This window comes from Sturnus vulgaris, chromosome 25 (genome assembly GCF_052056855.1).
Source record: "Sturnus vulgaris isolate bStuVul1 chromosome 25, bStuVul1.hap1, whole genome shotgun sequence".
Lineage (NCBI taxonomy): Eukaryota > Metazoa > Chordata > Aves > Passeriformes > Sturnidae > Sturnus > Sturnus vulgaris.
In genome coordinates, this window is record NC_142267.1 from 2,689,499 (window position 1) to 2,708,242 (window position 18,744).

Consider the following 18,744-nt stretch of genomic DNA (forward strand, 5'->3'; position numbering starts at 1 on the left):
CCCTCCAACAACTTAAATCTATTAGGTTCTGTCAGACTGCAGATAGAACTGACAAATGGGAATTTAGAATTCATTTAGATGACTTCTTGTGTTTTCCAAGTCTTTGGAAATGCTGCACAAACTTAAAGCGGTGACTTTCCTAATAAACAAAGAATCAAGTTTCACAGCTTCAAAGAAATATTTCACTGTAGGGTCTATTTAATCAGGTTCTGTACTTCAAATAATTATTGTAGAGTATTTACAATTCTGACATCAGCTATTATCCTTGACAAGGAAAAAAAGCACGACGTTGCTATAAAATATAGAGAGAAATCTAATGCTGGGTGAGATTTTTGAAACAAGTTTTGGTGAAGTTTAAAGGTTCCTGGTTCTTAAAAGTACTGATACATGCAGCAGTTTCCAGGGACTTAAATACTTCTGAAAGCAATGATTAATTTAGGACCACAAATCAGTGTTTAGAAAAATGATTTTTATGGTCCTAATTATTGAAGACAGAACTTGCTGTAATTCCTTGACTAGAGAATCCTCCCTAGAGCTGGAAACCACCAGCTGGGGCTTGGGAGGGCAGAGAAAAACCTGAACTCTTTAAAGGCTGAAAATTACACTATAAAAGTACATTTGACAATCACAAAAACACCTCAGCATCTAAAAAAGGTATTTTTCTACCATTTTTGTTGTGTAACACTTGTAGGGTGGCTGTAATTTATGAAGTTGGCAAATTAACTACCTGGTTTTAGAATACTGCATTTATACATTAATGATGGGGAATACATAAAGAAATTGGCTCTTCCCCACACCTTGTACACAGGATTTAAATGTTTTCCTCTGTTTCTTCCAAATAACTCGAAGCTGACAGCAGAACTCGATGGAATTTGGTGGGTTTTGATGCAACCCTGGATTTCCAGATCATGACCATTCATAGCTGATCACCAAAAAACCAACAAATAAATAATCAGTTATAAACTGTATAGTAACTATCTCTTACTGGTACCATGGCACAATGTTACAAGCTCAGGGAAAGGTTTTAAGTCAGAGTATAAAACACTTTTACTGTCCTTTTTACTCGAAAAGACAACAGAACTCTCTATTTTGGCCAACAGCATTAAATAGAGGAAGGTCAGTGGCTGATGATGATGGAGGGTAAAATTAAGAAGGTTAAAAATTATTACTCAGGTGAAAGAAAATTTCAACCAAATCCAAATTCATTGAATGGAATGACCCACTGAAGCTTTATTTGTTATCCCTGATAGACTTTGTGGTGGGTTGCCCAAGGCTGGCTGCCAGGTGCCCACCCAGTTGTGGCCTCATTCCCTCTTCTCAACAGCAGGGAGGAAAATGAGATGAAAAGGCTCATGGTCATGATAAAGACATGGAGAACATTTACTGATTGCCACTGTGGGCAAGACAGGTTCAGGGAAATCATTTATTACAAATTAAATTATGTTTGGACAGTCTTCCTGCCCAACTCAGGCCCTTTTTTCTCGGCCTCAACCTCATTCCTTCTCCACAGAGTGGTGCAGGGGATGAGGAATGGGGGGCTGTGGCCAGCCCATGACATTCCCTCTCTGCTGCTCCCTCCTCCTCACACTTTCCCTGCTCCAGCAGAGCTGCTCCACAAGCCCCAGTTCCCATCAGGAGAGCCTGCTCCTGCTTTCCCTGGGCTGCATTTCCTTCAGGACACCTCCCCCTGCTCCATGGTGTGAATCTGTTCTGCTCTGGTCCCTCTCCAGGGGCAGCACACAAGCACCTGCTCCACCACGGCTTCTTCCATCCCTTCCTCAGGCTGCAGGAGGAAGATCTGCTTTGACACCTGGTGAACCTCCTTCCTCTCACCTCAGTCTCCACAGGGTTGTTTCCTGCTCTTTTTTCCCCCAGATCCTCCCTGCTGTGCAGTGGTAAAGCAAACCTGTCTTCCCAGAGGGAAAGAAGACACACATTCATTCCCTTAAAGGCAGTTTCTTCACAAAAGCCAAGCTATCTCTCTGCCTGATATAATTATCTAGATGTTTAAACTGAAGTCCTGTGAATAACCTCAACTTCCACAAAAATGCATTTTAAAAAGATTTAAAAAAAAAACAATTAAGTTTTTGCAATAAACAGGAATATCATGCTTTCTTAATGCAGAATGTAAATGATTGCATTGCTGAGAAAAGGGAAAATTAAGTCTTCTAAGTACCCAATGAACAGGAGTGGAACAAATTTTCTCTCTTCAAATATATCCTTATAGTAATCTGAAGAGAATACTCCCATGATTGTGTAGCGATTTCTTCAAGACCTATTCAATTCCTTATTGTTCAGCTTACAGTGCCAGAAAAAAGGGCCTGTTAAAGTTAACATCTGCTAACTAATCATGGAACAGACCATCCCAACATTCCACAGGGTATGAACATTGCTATGAATTTTGATTACTATCAACTTTGGCTGTATTAAAGAAGCACTTTGCTGTGAGACTTTTGAAACCTACAAAAACTTATTCCTTTAGAGGAAATGCTTCTAAAAAGAAACATTTTCATTCTCGGTTCAGAACACATGATCTAGCATTCCAAGCATGTCTAGTATTAAAGGTAGAAATAAATCAATCTGGTGAATTATAATCCTCTGATTTTTTAATTAAATATTTCATTTTGAAAGTGTTAACATCCCACAGTAGATTCTGACAAGCAAATATTGTTTGGATGGGCTGCTGTACAGATAGGTTCTTCTGAGTTCCATTCCAGGTGTTTTGCTTGCCTGACACTGGGAGTACATCCATATTTGCTGGATTCCCAAATTTTGGGATCATTTTCTTTGAGGTGATACATTCATTTCTGAGTGAGGCAATCCAAGATGTATTTCTGAGCACCTCTTGCCCAGCTGTGCTCCTGTTGGAGCTGTGTGTGCTGTGCAAACAGAATCCCCTCCAGAAGTCAATTGGATTAGACAAGCTTCCTATGAAGCCATGGATTCCATATCTCTGTGTTAGGTTGGGATTCATTTGTGCTCTGTGCTTGACAAATTACAACCTGCTGAGCAATTCTTTACTGTTTCCAGTGTATAATGTGTAATTTACACTAAATGGGATTATTCTCTGAGAAAGACACAAACCATGCATGCACACTCAGAGCCTGTTTTTTTTCCTATTTTTCCAACTTTTTGATTCCAAAGTACTTTCCTTTTAAAATTAAAAATCCACAGTATTAAACATAAAAACCACTCCTTCATGACAAGAATAAAAATTCATTAGAAGAACATTGGACACCTCACTGTACTTCTGGAATTTAAGTGGAATGAAGCTCTCTCCCCTCAGGAAAGGTCTCTGCTTCTCCAGAGAACCTCGTGTTCTGGGGCAGCTGAGCACTCAGGATGCCAAACACTCCAGTCAGATCATATCCATCAAAAGAGGGACAGCCAAAGCGTTATGTCAAAGTCCTGTCAGTAACTGGGGAGCACAAAGAAGGGACGTCCCAGGCTCTGAGCCCCTCACAGGTGTCACCACCACAATCGACCCCAGCGTCCCGTCCATCCAACACGTCATCCCTCCCCTGCCCCTTTAACAGAAATACACATGAAACTTAAATTTCAACACCACAGCTAAATTATAAAGAAGGGATTATTTCAGCCAATTTTCAATAGCAAAGTGGGTGGTCCTCAAGACTTTTTATAAATACCCTTCCAACATTTGTGTGAAAAGTTGAATAGGAGACCACACAACAACCAAGGATTATGTGGCACTGCTCTAAAGGGGAAAGGGAGGAGAATCAAACATTTCTTGCCCAAGGTTTGTTACTGTGGGATACTATTATGTGAAGCCCTTCAGTTCATATAGAACATCGCATTAAATTACATGGCAAGAATGAATAACTGCTTTGTCACATACAGAATCACACATTATTTTCCTTTTTAAAGATTGTGAAAAGTGAAATAGTGTACCAAACCCCATTCCAAAAAGCTTTGGTTATTTAAATCCAGTCTGCATTTCACCCAAGGTATTCCCTTTGCATAAAAGTTTAAGGGTTCCTAAGGCTGCAAAGCCAAATACCACAGAAGTTTAGGTATGAGCCAATTAAGTTTCCAGCAATGTTAAAACTGGACACGTAACTGTGCTGCTCAGTCTGACGTCATAACGAACATGCAGTTTACAGCCACCATTTTAATGACATTAACTGACAGCAGAGCCAGCCAGGACAGGGGAGGTCATGGTCAGGAATACTGGTTTCAGTTCCTGCTGCGAGAAGAAAGTATAGGATTGTATTTTGTGGGACAGTTCTGTTCCAAGATACATGTAAAAATCATCTTGAAGCCCAGAGCTGGCACTGAAATTTAGTGTGAATTGTTCCATATCATTGGAAGACTTTAGAGTCACAACTGAGATGGAAATAATCAGACAATGGTAAAAGTGCAGTCAAAAATACAGGTATTGGAAATAAAATAGCTCAGTAACAAACCTCACTGGTTTTACATGGTACTAAATACTGTTTAGCCATCAGGTAACATTCTTCCAATCTCAGAATGCAGAAGGAACTAGAGAATAATAATATTTAAAACCTAAAATGACCATTCTTCTATTGAGTTGGATATTTGGGCTTTTTATGTGACAACAGCAGAGGTACCAAAAAAAGGAGTCCTACAATTCTCCAATATGTGTGAACCCAGCTGTAGCTCCAGATGGATTTAGTAGCCAAAGGTGTAGCTTGGTTTACACCTTTAGCAGTTACAGGTGTGCTGAGGATGACAACAAAGACAAGGAACTTCTTTAGAAATATACTCCTGACACCAAGTACTCTGCTCCATCCCTGCATCTCCCCAAGGCACAGGATGTTTTCCTCAGCAGTTTTCCCAGAATAGCTACTCTGATGGTAACTCATGTACAAAATCATTGTAACTCATGTGAACAAAATCTCTACGAGCAGCAGCTCCAGTTCCAGGCTCCACTGGCAGTTCACAGCCTCCTCTGCTGTAGGGGAAGGACCTCTAACCAGCAGCCAGGCACACTCCTGGATGGACAGAACAACTGGAAGATCTAGAAAAGACTCATTGTCACTGGAACTGTATCTAATTTATAAACTGAAATCCCAGGGGCCTTCATCTTGCATCATGCAATGGGATGTAGCCAAATTCTGCTTCCTGCAGGGAGGGAAGAGGCCAGGGGGTATAAAATATGCCACCTTTCCCAGAGCTTCCTTATCACTACCTGTGAAGCATTGTGCCTGCTTTCAATCACTTCTGCTGATTGCCTACTATTAATGTCACTCATTCTCTTGAGCAATTAAGCCACCTCTTTCTTAGATGTGCCTTTGTCTCTCCCTGGCACATTTCCTTGTCTAATCCTCTTTTCCAGATGGCATAAGGACGCGAGATAAGTGTTGCTAAAAGTTGCTTAGCAATGCAACACATGCAAGGTTTGGAAATGCTGACGTCCACATAAGCACAATCTCTACATCACACATTTCTGCAGAGAAACAAAGGCGTGAACACCCGCAGTGACACCGGGGCCTCCAGAAAAAGAGCCACCGGTGCCCAAAGGGAGCAGGGAGGGAAAAAGGGAAAGCTCCAAGCTCCCGGTGATGGGATGAGTTATACTGCACGGGGTTTGTTTGTGTTTGGTGTGGATTTTAAACCAGAATTGGAAATTCTGCTTTGAACACATAAACCTACTTGTGTTTTAGCAAGGCCCTGTATTTTCTGTGATTTAGAGACACAGGATGCCACAGACACAAACCACTGCAAGCTGTTGATAGAGACCAAACCAGAAATGGATGCTCCATCCCTGGAAGTGTCCAAGGCCAGGCTGGTCAGGACTTGGAGCAGCCTGGGACAGTGGAAGATGACCCTGCTCGTGGCAGGGATGGAACTGAATGGTCTTTAGGGTCTCTCCCAACCCAAACCAGTCTGAGATTCTGTGAAGAGTTCATGACAGACAGGAACTGATAAAGGCAAAGCTGTTTATCATCAGCTTGGTATCAAACCTACAAATCCTCCTCTCCTAAGAATCACTGATAGGGAATTTATTCCTGCAACTGCAACCATGTAATTGTGGATTGTTTCTAAACTTTGCAGTAAATGTGTTTATATGAAATTTATTTAAACTACAATTAAATGTTACGGGTAATAAATAAGAACACTTAGTACACGAACAGTAGTAATTTCACAGGGTCATATTATCATATTAATTCATTTCTGCAGCAGCCTACGAAAACAGGTTGGCATGACTCATTTTGTGTTTGAAAAACCTGAGATGTTACGAATTTATTCATCATGGGGAACAACTTTGAAACAGCTAGTTCCGAGAAAACAACTGAACAGTAGTAAATTAACTACAGAAATTCACACATAGCTTTACTCAGGGTAGTTTCTTACTAACCAAATTTAGTAGTTACTAGTCACCTCCAAAAGCCATTAAAATAGAGCTCAACACTTACTAGTGGGGAGATTCATTCATGGACTTTAAATCAGAAATAGTTTTTTTTATATTTTTACGTCATATGTCCTTATGTTGTAATCATAATAATAGTCCAAGATATGGGAAGATTTATTGTATCTTCAAATGTCCTACCACCCACTCACACACAGCATAATATTAAATAACCAAAATTGCAGAAATTTAAATAATTTGCACTGAAGTGAAGCCAGGATGAGTGTTCTGAACAGGTAGCTGAGATGAATTCCTGCAGGTGAGGAAGCCCAGAAGGCTGGGCACCTGTTTGTGTGGTTAACAGGTGTGTCAGACAGCAGGGCTTCCTCAGGAACGAGGACAAACCACACTCAGCCAAAGCAAACAAGGAAGCAGCCACAGGGACAGAATGGATCGAGGCAGCAGCCAGAGAGGAGGAATCACAGGGAGGAAACATTTTCATGGCAAAAAATGAGTGTTTTCCTTCATTAACCTCTGCAAACTTCATTCATGTGTCATTGTTTCCTTTCATTCTCAAACCTGTGCACATAAAAATGCATGAAAACCAGACAGGCCACCACAGGTCACTGAGGGTTTTAATTATTTTTAAAACTAGCTTTCAGAGACTCTGTTCCATGTTCTGTATTACTCAGTTATAGTTTCTGTCTTGCGCCTCTTCACATTTTTACCGAATGCAAAACCAGTTTTACTGATAAAAAGGAGATAAATCAGAGTTGTTTGCTATTATTGGTCTCCTCTGTTGATAATTGTAATTATTGCTTGTTTACTGGACATTTAATCGACCTGAATCTCTGAAGATTCCCAGACTGCAATGTGCTGTTAACTGACAGCATCCACTCACTAAAGAAAATATCACTTGCAACGATTGATCTAAAAATCTGGCCCTGATTAAACATTCATGACATGATTCAATCCATCCTATAACCCACAGAAGTAATGTTGGGATACCCTAGAGCCTGAAATATTTGCCCACTTTTTCTTGCTCCAGCAGATTACTTCAGGATGTCCACTGTACTGTTTCAGGAGAGAGGAAAAAAACCTCAGAATTTTTTCAAAATCTACAGTTTTCCATAGTTTTCAGGCATAGAACTAAGTGTGAGATGTCTAGGTGCAATGACTGATCAGCAATAACGTTTGGTGTTCACTGAGATAATCTGAGCAAGGAAACAAACTTCAAAATCTCACGTGCAAAACCTTATGTGCACAAAGCAGACAGAATTTCCAGATACTTAACTTCAAGGTTTGCCCTTTTTTGGGCACTGAACCAAGTTTTGACATTTTTGTTACGACCAGGTTTGTGTCCCCTGGGCTGCCTGGCCATAATTCCTCCACTGATGATCTTTAAGGTTCCTTCCAACTCAAATTGTTTGAGGATTCCCATATTTCCTGTTTATTTTCCAGCTCTTCCAGAAAACTATGATAATCTATGCCAAGGAAATAAATACAGAATTCTAAACAGCTTAAAAAAATCCAAAGAAACAAAAAAACCCTTTAACCTATTATTTTGCTTGAAAAAAGGGTGTTTATGTTCTTATGGTTTCATGTTAAGCTATATAATTTGAATATAGTGTGTGCTGAGGGATCACTTGTATTAAGGGGGTATCTTTCAAGTTATATGTAATATACAATTATATATGCATATTTATGTGTAAATATATGAAAATAGTAATTATATATTTTATATGTTTATATAGACATATCAATATATCATATTGTATAATTTGTATATTTATTTAATTTTAGCCTATTTATTATATGTATGAAATAATTATATTCTATACTTGCATACTATAAATACTAAATCAATAGATTTTCAGAAGTGCCAAGACAATTTTTTTTGGCATCTTGTCACTTTTGAACACGTACTGAGTGTAAACTTTAGTACTAAACGCTGCAGCCACGGAGCCTGAAGAATTTACTGAATCAGCCCCAAAACAGAGGCTGGAGAGACGCCCAGTGGTGCCCAAAGGCGGTACAGAACTGTTCGGAGCAGCCTGGCAGCGAATCCAGGGAAAATAAATTATCATCCCTGCGGTTCGTTTATCAGTGCTTCTGTTCCACGGGAACAAACGCACCTCAGCACGTGTAGGGATGTTTGTGTCACCTCTTTTTCCAAGTAACGAGTATTTCTGGTCTTCTCCTACTGATTTCGATTCCCAAACTTTCACGTGCTCATGGAATAAAATACAGTGAACTCCTCAAAACTTTAAATCCTTCAACAGCTTTGGCCTCATCCTGTGAGGGGACTCCGCTCGGCTCGGTTCGGTTCAACTCGGTGAATCCCGGCTGCGCTCGGTTCGTCTCGGGCTCAACTCGGCCCATCTCGGTACAGCTCGGCTGAGTTCGGCTGGGCTCGGTTAGGCCCCGCCCTCGGCCCCGCCTCCCCGCCCGCCGCCGTCCCGCCATTGGCCGCGCGCCCGCGCCCGCCCCAGCGGCCGTTCCTATTGGCTGTGCGAGCCCGGGGGGCGAGGTCTGGCGCCCTCCTCAGGGTAGCAGGGCGGGCCTGTTCAGCGGCGCGCCCCGTCCTGTCCTGCGCCGGTACCGCCCGATCCCGCCCCGCTTCACAGGCCATACACACACCTCCCACCTCTCACCGGTACCGCCCCGCCCGCTCCCCGTCTCCCCTCACGGACGGCGTACCCTCCCACCGCCCCGCCCTCTCCGCCGGGGGCCAATAGCGGGGCTGTACCGGCCTGTGCCCCGCCCCTGAGCCCCGGAAGCGGAAGTGGATCCCTGTGCTGCCGCCATATTGGTCTGTGGAGGGGCGGGAGCGGAAGGCAGGACCGGCCCGGTGGCCTGTGAGTACCGGGACCGACCGGGGCCGGAGCGGGGTGGGAGCGGGAGCGAGCACTGCGCCTCCGGGCCGCTGGACGCGGAGTTGTCACCCGCGGGCGGGCGAGGACCTGGAGCGAGCGGCCCCTCCGGGAGCGCGGGGGCTGCTGTGGGCTCGGCGCTCCGGCCGGGGCCTCCCGGGGTTCGTGTCCCCCCCCGCCGGCCCCGCCCCGCTCCGTGCCCAGGCGGGGCAGCTCCTCCCCGTTCATGGTACCGAGTGTCCCCCTGCGCCGGGGCTGAGCAGTGCCCGGGCAAGGGGAAATCCCCGCTTGCGGGCACAAGCGAAAAGCGCAGGTGCTGCTCAGCTGCTGTTGCAATGGATAAAATTAAACAGTGCCTTTTTTTAGTGTGAAAAACCAGTCTGAGCGACCAATGGGCTGTTTCCCCGTGGTTGTCCATTCACACAGTTCTTAATAAATCAGCTTAGTGTGTTGCTCTTCAAAGACATTTCTGCTATGAGATAAGGTAACTTGAATGAGTAGTGTGTTTTTGCTAGTTACTTGCTTCATTTATATTTTAAATCTAAGAAAAATATGTATCACGACCAGAATTGTGCTCAAATTCTGTACCTCTGTGTGATGATGTGAGGCTTAAAGTAAATATTCTTATTGCCAGAGGTTCTGCTTTTCTGAACTCGGCGATCAGTGTTGTTTGTAATGAAATTACCATAACAATTGTGGGGAAAAGCATAATTGGTCAGGCCGTACCTTCGCTAGCGTGGTGTTTTCAGCAGAGAAAAGTGCTGTAATACGGTTTCATTTTAGCACCAGCCTCAGTTGTTCTGGTAGCAAACGCTTCCCTCGTTGGTTGTGTTAACCTCTGTGTGTGTCTGGCTGAGTGTTGGCTGTGCTGGAGGGCGGTCACAGCTCCTGGTGCTGGGCAGTCAATGTGATGTTACATTTACAAGACACATGGAGAGAGGTTTTTTTACAAGGGCCTGGAGTGACAGGACAAGGGGGAGTGGCTTAAAACTTCCAGAGGGCTGGCTTAGATGGGATTTTGGGAAGAAATTGTTCCCTGTGAGGATGGGCAGGCCCTGGCACAGGGTGCCCAGAGAAGCTGTGGCTGCCCCTGGATCCCTGGAAGTGTCCAAGGCCAGGCTGGACAGCACTTAGAGCAACCTGGGACAGTGGAAGGTGTCCCTGCCCATGGCAGGGGGTAGAATGGGATGGTCTTTGAGGTCCCTCCCAACCCAAATCATTCTGTGGTTTCATGCTTATGAAAGAGGAATTGCAACTGTATAGGTTTAATCATTCCCTTAAACCCAGACAGCCCAGTGTTCTTAACTGTAAACTGCCCTCAGAGCAGTGCTAAGGATTCCCTCTCTAGATAATTGTTCATTACAGGTGTTCTCCAGGAAAGTTTTAATGTGATAAGAAATATTACCCTAAATTCTAGTCTTTGTCTTGTGTTTAAATGGAGCCCAGAGAGGTTTGTCCTCTGTAGAACTGTTGTATTTCTTGGTCTGCTCTGGAAGAAATGTGTGTATGATAAAAAATCATACATGATCACATATAATGTAATATTTTACACCAAGCAAAATCCCTGCCTTCAGTACCCTCACACACATGATTTTCCACTTTGCACAGGGTAACACTTACAAGATTTTCGTGTAAGGTCTGCTTGTAGCCCATATTTGCTGTGAATGTATCTGTAGAATTAATTTTCAATCTATGAGAGTTTTCATTGGTCTTTGATAAATTATTCTGTGACTCCAATTAGTTGAACAACTTTTTGTTACAGCTTTATACTTCAGGACATTAAAAAATACCCCAAAATAAAGCACCAAATGATGCTCAGCTGAGAATGCTGAAAAATTTCTGCCCTGCAGAGAGTGGAGAGAAGAATAATTACATCTTTTTGCCTGTAATGGAAAAATGTGTATATTGTCTGACTTCCTACTTGATTCTTTTCTTTTAGCTTTAGCTTGAATCAGGGTGGACTGAGCTCTTGAAGCCTCCTAATGAGTCCCCTTAGCTTTTGAAGTGTAAGAGAGATCCTTTTTTTCTACTTTCTAATTATTCCATAGGATATAGTTTTTAGATGTTTGCAGAAAAAAATACACAGCTTTAAGGTTCTGTGCCTCCTCAGATTGTCCTTGAGCTTAAATTTTCTGCAGCAGTCACTGTATTGCAGCATCTAAGACAATTTCTTTTTTTTTTTTTAATTTATGAATGTTTCATACAGATTTGTTATCCTCTGAGGCCCTTGAGTAGAGCTGAATGTACTCTCAGTATCCCAGGGTTACATAGTCCCACCCACAGCTGAGGATTCCAGGAAGTAATGCCAGGGATTGCTCTTGGTGATGTGGCAAAATTTCCACTTAGGATCCACTTTATTTGGCTTCTATTGTGAAGTGAGCTGTAAAAGTCGCTGATAAGAAAAATAAAGCTCTTCAATTGGTAGAAGAGGCATGGACTGAAAAATAATCCCCGTGGGTAATTTTTAAATTAGAGTTCAGGCTCTTGGCCCTTTGACTGTGCAGTTTTGCCCTTGTATAAAACTCTTCTGTCACTGCTCAGCTCCTGGTGTTCAAGAGACAGAGAAACTCATTGAATGATTCCAGCGTGGGCAGCATTTTGGGTTTGGTGCTCTGGCAGAGTCTGAAACCACTGGTGTGCAGAGTCCTGGATTTATTTCTTCACTATGTAGTTACTCAGTATTTAAAATCTGAACCAGCTTTAAAAAAAAAAAAAATTACTTACTCTGGTTTTCTTCTTTGCCTTTGGAGCCTGAGGTGGCAGGAGGGAGGTGCTGCAGTTCATGTCTCACTGCTGAAGGGTTGTACCTCAGCCTGTGCCTTAGCAAGGTGACAATGTCCAACTGGGCTCTTCCTGAATTTCTTTATGGACTTCTTTGTTTCCTTCCACAAAATGCACTGGATCCTGTCTTACCTTTGTAAAATACCGTGTTCTTTGCTTTCTTGGACAAGGAATTTTCATTGATTTCGGCATTAATGTCCTCTTTTTAAGAATACTTCATTTAGTATAATTTGTTTCAAACAGGACAAGCCAGAAAAATACTGTGTGTAAATGCTGGTTCAAAGAATGTGCTTTAAACCTCCTTGGGCTTAGATTTTGGATTTCAGTGTTCCCTTGTCCCATGTTTTGTTTCCACAGCCACCATGTCAGAAGGGGACAGCATTGGGGAGTCTGTGCATGGAAAACCTTCTGTGGTCTATAGATTTTTCTCAAGACTTGGACAGGTTGGTTTTGTGAAGGATTTTTTTTTGACTTCTTTAGAAGCAGATCTCACTGCAGCTTACTGGACTCGCTGCTTGTTGGCTGAGTTGTTGAAATGCTATAATCTACACGAAAGATTTCTTTTGAAGCCTTTTAAACTAGATAAATATATATAATAAATGGCTTACTGGAATATTTAATGGGCATATGTGTGACATTGCACAGTGAAAATATGTTATTACTGTCAGAAATGGGGAGTGGGTTCAGATTTTGTTTCAGATTCATCTTATGGGAAACAACTTGCATAAAATCCAGAAAATTTAAATTGCTTTACAATGCCTTAAGCCTTAGGGATTTTTTTCCTTATTTGTAGTAAAACAAGTGTTTCATGCTATTCTCTTTTCCAAAATTCTCCTCCCAAATGCTTTCTTTTGCCTGTACTACCCTCAAATAAGCTTTATCCATTGTGCATGGAGTATTTTACAGTATTTATTATTTACTGGGCACTTTTTTGTTTCCTCCAGATCTACCAGTCCTGGTTAGACAAATCCACCCCTTACACTGCAGTTCGATGGATTGTAACGTTGGGGCTGAGCTTTATCTACATGATTAGAGTTTATTTACTGCAGGTAAGAGAATTGGATTTCATGCTGAAGTAGTTCCAGATATTATTGCTGGTCTAATTTTGATGTTGAGAGTGTTTCTGACGTGTGCTGTTACTTTAGAATCATGTATGGGTAAACTGTGTGGTCTGAATTCAGAGGGAACACATCCTCTGGGTGTGGAAGTTGCTGCTGCAGAGAGAAAAATGTGTGAATACCTGAGGGTATTCATCGGATGGCAATCTGAAATCACAAAATAAATCTCTGAAAACTGTTGTAATGAAGCTGTTGCTTTTATATTAAAGTTGTGTAACAACATGCTCAGAGCCAGGGGTTCCTTTCTGTCATGTAAACCATAAAGAATGGCTTTGTCAGCATTTCTCTGCCTGCAGGCCAGACTATTCCCCACTAATCAGATGTTTCTGTTCCATGCCAGTCTGCAGTTCAGTTAAGAGCTTGGGAACTGTTATTCCCAAAAACTGAAGATTACAGAATGTGAAACCCTTACAGGTGATAGTAGTAGGAACATTTCAGAGACTGAAGGCTGCAAAGATGATTAAAAAAGGGATGGTTTTATGCTCTTTACTACTTTTGAAGTCCACATCTTGAACATAGAGAACCTGGATGCCAGACCACAGTTACATGTTCAGTCTGTCACTACATGAGAGATTTGCTCTTCTGTTCTAAGACTTGTCTTGATCACAGAATTCTTGATATTTTTACAAGACCTTTCAGTTAATATGAGGAAAAGCTTCTCAAGGAAGCCAAAAACCCGAGTTGTTAAATCTTGTTAAAAAATCAGTATCAGAAAATGATTTTCAGGAGGATTTTACCCTTGTCTGTTCCTCCCTGTGCAGGGTTGGTACATTGTGACATATGCCTTGGGAATCTACCACCTCAACCTCTTCATAGCTTTCCTGTCGCCAAAGGTAGACCCCTCTCTAATGGAAGATTCAGGTATGAGGAAAAGTTCCTTTTTGGCATCATTTGAAACTTGGTCGAACTTCCAGCTCCTTTTGGCTGACACAGTAGTATAAAGATAATGCAATTTTAGCACTACATCTTATTTTTTAGACCTGAAAAAAATCTATACAACTTAACATCAAGAGTTGCTATAAAATTTTTCCTTTTTCATGTGACTTGAATATATTCCATATTGTACTAGTTTTCTGTGTTTTGAAAGGAGATTTATGTGCATTTAGCTCTTCCCATAGTAACTCAAGTGGCCTGGCATTCCTATTCCCTATTTTTTTAAAGGAATCTATGTTAAGTTTATTTTAAGGAATCTGTGTGAAGTTACATTAAACCAGCAACTCCTAACTGGGATCTACGTGTAACAATGGAAATTGGGTGTGGTTTTGTTTTGTGATTTTTATTTTTTTCTTAAGATAGAAAGTAAAAGAAAAACTGGAGTCTTAACAGTGTAAAAAACTACTGTGAGGAGATTTGTGGTTTGGTTTCTTTTCTGTCATTTTTAGATGATGGTCCTTCCTTACCTACAAGGCAAAATGAAGAATTTCGGCCTTTCATTAGAAGGCTCCCAGAATTCAAATTCTGGTGAGTGGATCCATCTGCCTGTGTTCTGTTTTTGAAAAATACAAATGTCTGCATGACATTAGTGGTAACTGGGCTTGAAGGATTAATTGTTACTATTATTTTTCAGGCACTCTGCCACTAAAGGAATCCTGGTTGCTATGGCTTGTACATTCTTTGAGGCTTTCAATGTTCCTGTGTTTTGGCCAATCCTTGTGATGTACTTCATTATGCTATTTTGTATCACTATGAAGAGGCAAATCAAGGTAACTTGGCAAGAACAGAGAATTTGTGATGTCAGGATTTACAGCATTGTTCCAAACTGGCCATTCAGTGGAGGGCCTAAATGTGCTGCACACACTTTACTGTAGGAACTTCAATAACTAATATTAACTAATGAGCACTAATTGTTCAGGTGGGGCATGTGTACAGTGTTGAGCACATTTTACAGAAGTTTATTCTTGTTTTCAAAAGGTTTTGACTTTAGAGTGCAGTGTCAGGGTTTTATGCAGGTTTTCATCTACTTCCTGTGGCTATTTTGGATGCAGAGGTTTTGAACCATCTCTGATGGGTGAAAAGGGAAGTTCTCACAAGGTGCTGTGAGAAAGTACATGGGGGAAAGGGAAAGAACAGGGGCAAGTGATTCAGACCATTTTAACAAATTGCTTATGGTTTGTTAACATTTTAAAAAATAATTAAGTTTTTCTCCAGACATTCAGAATTTTGGATAGGTACTGTGATTCAATCTGACAAATTAAAGATGAAAGGATAGTAAAGAATTAGTACCTCTGCTCTGTCTCCAGTTTCTCATGGTTCCCTAATCAGTAATCTTCACTGTAGTGTACAATTTGTTGGGTAACCCAAAATCTGAGATTTATGAAACTGCTCTCATACTCCTGTTTAGATTTAAACTGCTGTAGGGTTAGTTATTTCATTGCCTTTACTAAGAACTCTCTGGAGGACTCAGTAATTTACAGTGTGTATTATGAACCATTTTTTCTAAATATTACATGACTTTCCTGCCTCAACATCTGCTCTTTTCTCTTTGCAGCACATGATAAAGTACAGATATATACCCTTCACACATGGCAAGAGGAAATACAAAGGGAAAGAGGATGTGGGGAAGACCTTTGCTAGCTAGGAAGAAGCAATCAACTTGTTGACCAATTCTACTGCTCACTAAAGGAACGATTTTGAGCCATTGTAACAATGCCTTTTTTCTTCATAAAAGTGATTAACAGAGTGGTGACAAAGCAGTTGAATTTTCATTTTATGAGGATCTTGCTATTTTTATCTGAAATATCAGTTTCTTGAGGAAACTGGCATTCTAACCAAATTGCATTGAGTTTATTCTCTTTTGTAAGAAGCTGGAGAAGCTTTGGATAATCCCATGGATTTGGGATAATGCATTTCTTTCAAGATCCATTGCACTGGAGAGGTTAATGGCCTAGACTTGGATATTTTTACATAGTTCTCCTGCTCAACATCACCCTGAAGTGCTGTGCACATCTGTGGAGGAAAGTGTAAGCTGGCACACGTGATGCTGTTTTCTGCTTCATGGCCGTGTGCTGTTTTCATAGAAAAATTCAGTAGACCTAAATTAGATGCAGAACTTAAGCCAGTTTCCTAAATGCATGGTATTACTGAGTTATAACCAAACAAGTATAGATAGGAATAAGAAATTACTAAATTATGGGGTTTGCAGTAGGGCAAAAATACTCATTTAGCTTCTAAAGCAACTCGTTTGTGTTGGGTTTTAATGCCAGTTTCATTGTTCCATCTCCCAGCAGATGCTAAAATTGGGCTCTTTCGTGATGACTCAGAACTTTGTTCAAACTCTATCACAATTTCCTTTGAGGACCTGGAATTATAAAAATATATATTTTAATTGTTATTAGTTGGAGTTTCTTTCATACTTAATGGTTTCTTGAATAATTGAAGTTGACTTCATTGCAGCCCCACAGGATGTACCCAAACTGGCCAGAACAGACAGTGGTGGGGGTTTTAACACAGGTTTTCTTTTTTTATGGGGGAAAAAAAATGAGAGATAAATGACCTGCATGTAAACTTTTTCATGTGATACAACTGCAGTTTTATTAAGTGACTTTTTAATTCCAAAATTTATTAAAAGACAGTGTTCCCCTTTACTTGTTTTCTATCTTTATATACATCTCTTGATCAAACACTATTTATGACTCCTTTTCAATAATGGTTGCCCTCAGTTTACCTTCCTGCAATGCCTTTTTCAACTCTTCAGGGAGTATTCACTTGCAGAAGGTAAGAAAAGATTAGCTCTTGGAAGATTCTGAAGGGAGTTCAGCAGCTTCAGCAGACAACTAATTGGAAAATGTATGTAGGCACCTTTTCCTCTGATCTTGTCAAATGAAGGCTTTGTGGAGCTCTAGAATTCAGTAATCCTGGGAAAGTCACAGGTAGTCTTAGCTCACATTGACCTGTGGCTTTTTGTTGGTTTGCATGTGTTTTTTTTATTAGCAGGGTGGAAGCCAGGAATGTAAGGACTTAAAATTAGTGAGAGAGCACCCAGAGTGGGGTTTATAAAAATACCAGTCACAGATGATCATGGTTTGCTGCCTGATAATCTGAAAGCTTTGACTTGGAGAAGCTGTTTTCAGACTTGCTGGAGTTTCTGAATATGGACGAATCAGGAAGAAAAATGTGACATTAATACTAAAATTACCAACTGGGATGACTCCTACTAAACACGAGTGTTAATGACGTCCATTGCAAATCTGACATTTTAACCTAAACTTTATACTGAGGTTTAGTTTAGGCAAGTTTAGGTTGATGCCTTCCTTTTGGAAGGCAGATGCCCTGCATCCAGTGGGATTAAGTTTTCAAACATGGATTGTAGGAGCTGTTTCACCAACAGTCCAGTTCCCCATCTCACCCTGCCGTGGCCAGGCAAGTCTGATGGCATTTTGTTAATCTTTGCTCTGCTGTATCACTTAAAAATGTTAAAAATTAATTCCCCTTAAAGAACACATGAAAAAATTGGCTGGACAGTTTCAAAGACACTTCCCAGTAACCAGTTCCTTCCTGTTAGTTTTCATGTGCAACAAAATGTTTTTCCTTACTGTTTAAGGAAGGAGCTGAGGCAGTGATTTCCTTAGGTAGTCTGTTCTGATTTGTGATATGGATTATTTTCTTCCACTATTGCCTTGACAGTTAATTAAATGAGGAATGCCTCCAAGTTTTCTGGTGTGAGAAGGAATGATGTCACTTTTGTAGTGATGATGAAGTGTTCACATAGTTACCAGCAACTATTTTTTATTCCATTTCCAGATAGGATGAAAAGTTAAACTAAATTTACTGGGTAATTATGATAATACTTGGAGATGTAATTATTAGTTGGATAACCAGGATTTCTGCAGTGCAAATACCCATCTTAAAAATGCTTTTAGTGTAGCTTTCCTGGCCCTGCCCCAGAGTCCACATTCAGTGCCATTTTTGACAGATTTATTGAAACTGTAACTCATGCTGCAAAGGCTGGATCACCTGGGTTCTTTTCCCTACCTATATTTGAAAAATACAAATAAATTGATCTTCTGCATCTTCTATCATTCAAGAATGACAAGGTGTGTTAACAACTAACAATCTTTTTCCCTGTGCTTCAAGGGTATTGGTAACACCCCATGGCTTTGGAAAACACACCTTGTTACATTGCTGTAGCCTCAATGTTTGGAATACTTGCTGGAAAGTCTCCATTGCTAATAGAAATGGAAAAACCTGAGTTTGGAAGCTGAGTGTTAACAGATAAGTGTGCACAATCTGCATTACTGGGGCTTTGCATTTGTTTCTTCTCTTGATCTAAGCAGATTTGTTTGTCAAATCACAGAATCCTGCTTTATTGCAGACACAATGGCACATGGCATTTATAATCAAAACTTGCACTGCTCTTAAACCCAGGCTTTGTGTATAGCTTCTGTTCTTTGCACTGAAGACCACTGCATGGATATTGTGATATTACAGGAGAAAGGGAGTCTTAAGATTAAATCATAGAATTTTATTAATACCTTAAGGATATTACAGAAGAGTGAAGGACTCGTTGTCTACACCTGCATTTTGAGAATGAGAATTTAAGTTTTCTATTGTCCAAAATGAAGAAAACTATTAAACTTGTGTTAAGGATGTTTTAGAAACCCGTTTTTATTATGGTCAAGAGACATCAGAAGAGCCAGAAGGG

At 40.9% G+C, this 18,744-nt stretch overlaps 1 protein-coding gene across 1 annotated transcript; it reads left to right on the forward strand.

Annotated features, from left to right (window-relative positions):
* Window positions 1-8,877: 8,877 nt before the first annotated feature.
* Window positions 8,878-16,687, forward strand: RER1 (retention in endoplasmic reticulum sorting receptor 1). The gene is made up of 7 exons (XM_014883956.2): window positions 8,878-9,189; window positions 12,343-12,428; window positions 12,930-13,034; window positions 13,865-13,964; window positions 14,486-14,564; window positions 14,671-14,806; window positions 15,592-16,687. The coding sequence occupies exons 2-7, from the start codon at window positions 12,348-12,350 to the stop codon at window positions 15,679-15,681; spliced, it is 591 nt and encodes a 196-aa protein (XP_014739442.1). The 5' UTR covers window positions 8,878-9,189; window positions 12,343-12,347; the 3' UTR covers window positions 15,682-16,687.
* The last annotated feature ends 2,057 nt before the right edge of the window (window positions 16,688-18,744 follow it).

What these genes read in the sequence shown, in the direction of transcription:
- RER1 (XM_014883956.2), top strand. Translation starts at nt 12,348, where the DNA reads ATGTCAGAAGGGGACAGCATTGGGGAGTCTGTGCATGGAAAACCTTCT. An exon ending in CTCTCTAATGGAAGATTCAG is followed by an intron (nt 13,965 to 14,485) that starts GTATGAGGAAAA and finishes TGTCATTTTTAG; the next exon opens with ATGATGGTCCTTCCTTACCT. An exon ending in CTCCCAGAATTCAAATTCTG is followed by an intron (nt 14,565 to 14,670) that starts GTGAGTGGATCC and finishes ATTATTTTTCAG; the next exon opens with GCACTCTGCCACTAAAGGAA.